The sequence below is a fragment of the Entelurus aequoreus genome, linkage group LG05 (assembly GCF_033978785.1).
Source record: "Entelurus aequoreus isolate RoL-2023_Sb linkage group LG05, RoL_Eaeq_v1.1, whole genome shotgun sequence".
Classification (NCBI taxonomy): Eukaryota; Metazoa; Chordata; class Actinopteri; order Syngnathiformes; family Syngnathidae; genus Entelurus; species Entelurus aequoreus.
In genome coordinates this window covers 18319784-18324110 of record NC_084735.1, presented here as the reverse complement: position 1 = coordinate 18324110, position 4327 = coordinate 18319784, and the positions used below count along the sequence as shown (strand labels likewise).

Here is a 4327-nt window from a genome sequence, read left to right as displayed (position 1 = left end):
TTGGACGGACATATATTATTTTCACATACAGACAAATAATACGCACAGACAGGTATTTTCTACACACAGACAAATCATAATACAGACATAGTTTTTTTTACATACAGACAAATCATACTACGGATGAACAGATATTTTTTTCTACACACAGACAAATTATACGCAAACACAGGTATTTTTTACACACTGACAAATCATATTACGGACATACAGATATTTTATATACACAAACAAATCATAATAACAGCCTTCTTCTTCGCCTTCTTCTTCTTCTTCGCCTTCTTCTTCTTCGCCTTCTTCTTCTTCGCCTTCTTCTTCGCCTTCTTCTTCTTCGCCTTCTTCTTCTTCTTCGCCTTCTTCTTCGCCTTCATTCTTCTTCTTCGCCTTCTTCTTCTTCGCCTTCTTCTTCTTCGTCTTCTTCTTCGCCTTCTTCTTCTTCGCCTTCTTCTTCTTCGTCTTCTTCTTCGCCTTCTTCTTCTTCTTCTTCTTCGGCTTCTTCTTCTTTGCCTTCTTCTTCTTCTTCGCCTTCTTCTTCGCCTTCTTCTTCTTCTTCGCCTTCTTCTTCGCCTTCTTCTTCGCCTTCTTCTTCTTCTTCGCCTTCTTCTTCTTCTTCATCTTCTTCTTCGCCTTCTTCTTCTTCGCCTTCTTCGTCTTCTTCTTCGCCTTCTTCTTCTTCTTCTTCTTCTTATTCGCCTTCTTCTTCGCCTTCTTCTTCTTCTTCGCCTTCTTCTTCTTCGCCTTCTTCTTCTTCTTCGCCTTCTTTTTCGCCTTCTTCTTCGCCTTCTTCTTCGCCTTCTTCTTCTTCACCTTCTTCGCCTTCGCCTTCTTCTCGTTCTTCTTCTTCTTCGCCTTCTTTTTCGCCTTCTTCTTCTTCACCTTCTTCGCCTTCTTCACCTTCTTCGCCTTCTTCTTCTTCGTCTTCTTCTTCGCCTTCTTCTTCTTCTTCACCTTCTTCTTCGCCTTCTTCTTCGCCTTCTTCTTCTTCTTCGCCTTCTTCTTCGCCTTCTTCTTCGCCTTCTTCTTCGCCTTCTTCTTCGCCTTCTTCTTCTTCTTCGCCTTCTTCTTCTTCTTCATCTTCTTCTTCGCCTTCTTCTTCTTCGCCTTCTTCGTCTTCTTCTTCGCCTTCTTCTTCTTCTTCGCCTTCTTCTTCTTATTCGCCTTCTTCTTCGCCTTCTTCTTCTTCTTCGCCTTCTTCTTCTTCTTTGCCTTCTTTTTCGCCTTCTTCTTCGCCTTCTTCTTCGCCTTCTTCTTCTTCACCTTCTTCGCCTTCGCCTTCTTCTCGTTCTTCTTCTTCTTCGCCTTCTTTTTCGCCTTCTTCTTCTTCACCTTCTTCGCCTTCTTCACCTTCTTCGCCTTCTTCTTCTTCGTCTTCTTCTTCGCCTTCTTCTTCTTCTTCACCTTCTTCTTCGCCTTCTTCTTCGCCTTCTTCTTCTTCTTCGCCTTCTTCTTCGCCTTCTTCTTCGCCTTCTTCTTCGCCTTCTTCTTCTTCTTCTTCTTCTTCTTCTTCTTCTTCTTCTTCGCCTTCTTTTTCGCCTTCTTCTTCTTCACCTTCTTCGCCTTCGCCTTCTTCTCGTTCTTCTTCTTCGCCTTCTTTTTCGCCTTCTTCTTCTTCACCTTTTTCGCCTTCTTCACCTTCTTCGCCTTCTTCTTCTTCTTCTTCGTCTTCTTCTATGCCTTCTTCTTCTTCACCTTCTTCTTCTTCGCCTTCTTCTTCTTCGTCTTCTTCTTCGCCTTCTTCTTCTTCGTCTTCTTCTTCGCCTTCTTCTTCGCCTTCTTCTTCGGCTTCTTCTTCTTCTTCGCCTTCTTCTTCTTCGCCTTCTTCTTCGCCTTCTTCTTCGCCTTCGCCTTCTTCTTCTTCTTCGCCTTCTTCTTCTTCTTCGCCTTCTTCTTCGCCTTCTTCTTCTTCTTCGCCTTCTTCTTCGTCTTCTTCTTCGCCTTCTTCTTCTTCTTCGTCTTCTTCTTCGCCTTCTTCTTCTTCTTCGCCTTCTTCTTCTTCTTCGCCTTCTTCTTCTTCTTCGCCTTCTTCTTCTTCTTCTTCTTCGCCTTCTTTTTCGCCTTCTTCTTCTTCACCTTCTTCGCCTTCGCCTTCTTCTCGTTCTTCTTCTTCGCCTTCTTTTTCGCCTTCTTCTTCTTCACCTTCTTCGCCTTCTTCTTCTTCTTCTTCGTCTTCTTCTATGCCTTCTTCTTCTTCACCTTCTTCTTCTTCTTCTTCTTCTTCTTCTTCTTCTTCGCCTTCTTCTTCTTCTTCGCCTTCTTCTTCTTCACCTTCTTCACCTTCTTCGCCTTCGCCGCCTTCTTCTTCTTCTTCTTCTGTGCCTCTCATTTCCTGGAAATGAGCAAAAGACCTGATTGCAGTGTCATTAGTGTGTGAGTCAGTGTCAGTGTCAGTGTGTGTGTGTACAGTAATACTCTTACAACACTTCTTTTCAGCCGGCTGATGACTCAAGTCTTGATTACAGGGGGGTGGGGGGGGGGGGGGGGCGCCATTCTTGTCGGATCCTTACCCGCCACAAACCTCGTCATGGTGGACTCTTGCACAATCAGTGAAACAGTGGCTGTCATTCTCAATGCGTGACGGCCAGACGTGTGACGCACATTTTTACGGGCCCTTGGCGTGCAGTTGAAAGCATCCTTCAGGAGGACACTTCATTAGGGACAGCCACACCATCGAATACGGGCGTGTCCAGACTTGAAATGAAAACCTGCTGGGGCCATTTTCATATCTTTCTATTTCAAAACCAATACATGGATTTTTTTATTGATTTTTTGTGGTCCTTGGTGCCCAGAATGGTCTCAGTCATAAAAATAAGTCTAAAATATATATATATATATATATATATATATATATATATATATATATATATATATATATATATATATATATATATATATATATATATATATATATATATATATATATATATATACACACACTGTATATTGTTGTTGTTTTTAATTATTCACCGCTTACAGTAAATCTCTAGATCAACTTCAGGTCTGTGGATATAAAATTTAAAAATATTCTATGTTTTATGCGCTTTTTGTTAAAGAAAACCCTGGTTTTTTTTTAATGGTAAATACGCAAAAATATGCAATATTTTACTCCCCCTCACAAAAATCTAAGTGTAATATTTAATATGAAGTACTTGGAGACATAAATAGGTCAATAATTCATAACATTGATTTTGATTCATTATTATTTTTTGAGCAATTAGTTTAAAAAAATAAATAAATCACACTAAAATTATTGGGAATGCAAAAAGGGCCCCACTCATAAAAGTGTTAAAAATAAGTCATACATTTAGTTTTTGTCTTTACTTTCAACACTTAAGTCTTTAAACTTATGATTTATTCGACGATTATAAGTCTTTATATATTTTTTTATGTTGTTTTTTTTGTTTTGTTTTTATTTTTTGTGCAAGAAAACTTAGTTTTTTAATGTCAAAAATCCAAAACATGCAATATTTTTTCAAAAACAATATCTAATATTGGATGTGAAGTAATTGTAGCCCTAAATAGGTCAATAATTCATAACATTGGAAAAAAAATCACGCTAAAATTGTTGGGGATCCAAAAGAGTCCCACTCATAAGTGTTCAAAATAAGTCATACATTTATTTATCTACTTTACTTTCAACACTTAAGTCTCTAAACTTATGATTTATTCGACGATTATAAGTTTTTTTTTGTTTTTGTTTTTTTTTTGTCCAAGAAAACTTACTTTTTGAAAACACAAAACATGCATTATCTTTACTTAAAAAAAAAAATGTCAAAGTGGAATATTGTAATTGTAGCCTTGAATGGGTCAATAATTCATAACATTGATTTTGATGCATTATTATTTTTTGAACAATGACAGTTTTAATAAAAAATTACACTAAAAGTTCAAGTTAAAGTACCCATTACACTAGGTGTGGCGAAATTATTCTCTGCATTTGACCCATCACCCTTGATCACCCCCTGGGAGGTGAGGGGAGCAGTGAGCAGCAGCGGTGGCTGCGCCCGGGAATCATTTTTGGTGATTCAACCCCCAATTCCAACCCTTGATGCTGAGTGCCAAGCAGGGAGGTAAATAAAAATGATTGGGGATCCAAAAAGGTTGCACTTATAAAAGTGTTAGAGTTTTAGTTTTTGTACTTTCAACAGTTAAGTCCCTAAATCAACTTCAAATCTATCTTTTAATGATAAGTTTTCATATATGGGATTTTTTGTTGTTCTTTTTGCCATTTTTGTATTTCAAAAACACAAAATATTCAACAATAATATCAACAAAACCTAAACAACTTTAGCCTTTTTATTGTAATTTTTGGTGGCTTTGATGCTTTCTT

The 4327-nt window shown here is 38.1% G+C and overlaps 1 protein-coding gene across 1 annotated transcript; it reads left to right on the top strand.

The window, feature by feature from the left end:
- Window positions 1-337: 337 nt before the first annotated feature.
- On the top strand, window positions 338-2336 carry LOC133649924 (uncharacterized; the record flags this gene model as incomplete). The annotated part of the gene is given in 2 exon segments (XM_062046642.1): window positions 338-370; window positions 372-2336. Coding segments are annotated over 2 exon segments (1998 nt in total), but the record flags the coding sequence as incomplete, so codon positions are not given.
- Window positions 2337-4327: the final 1991 nt, after the last annotated feature.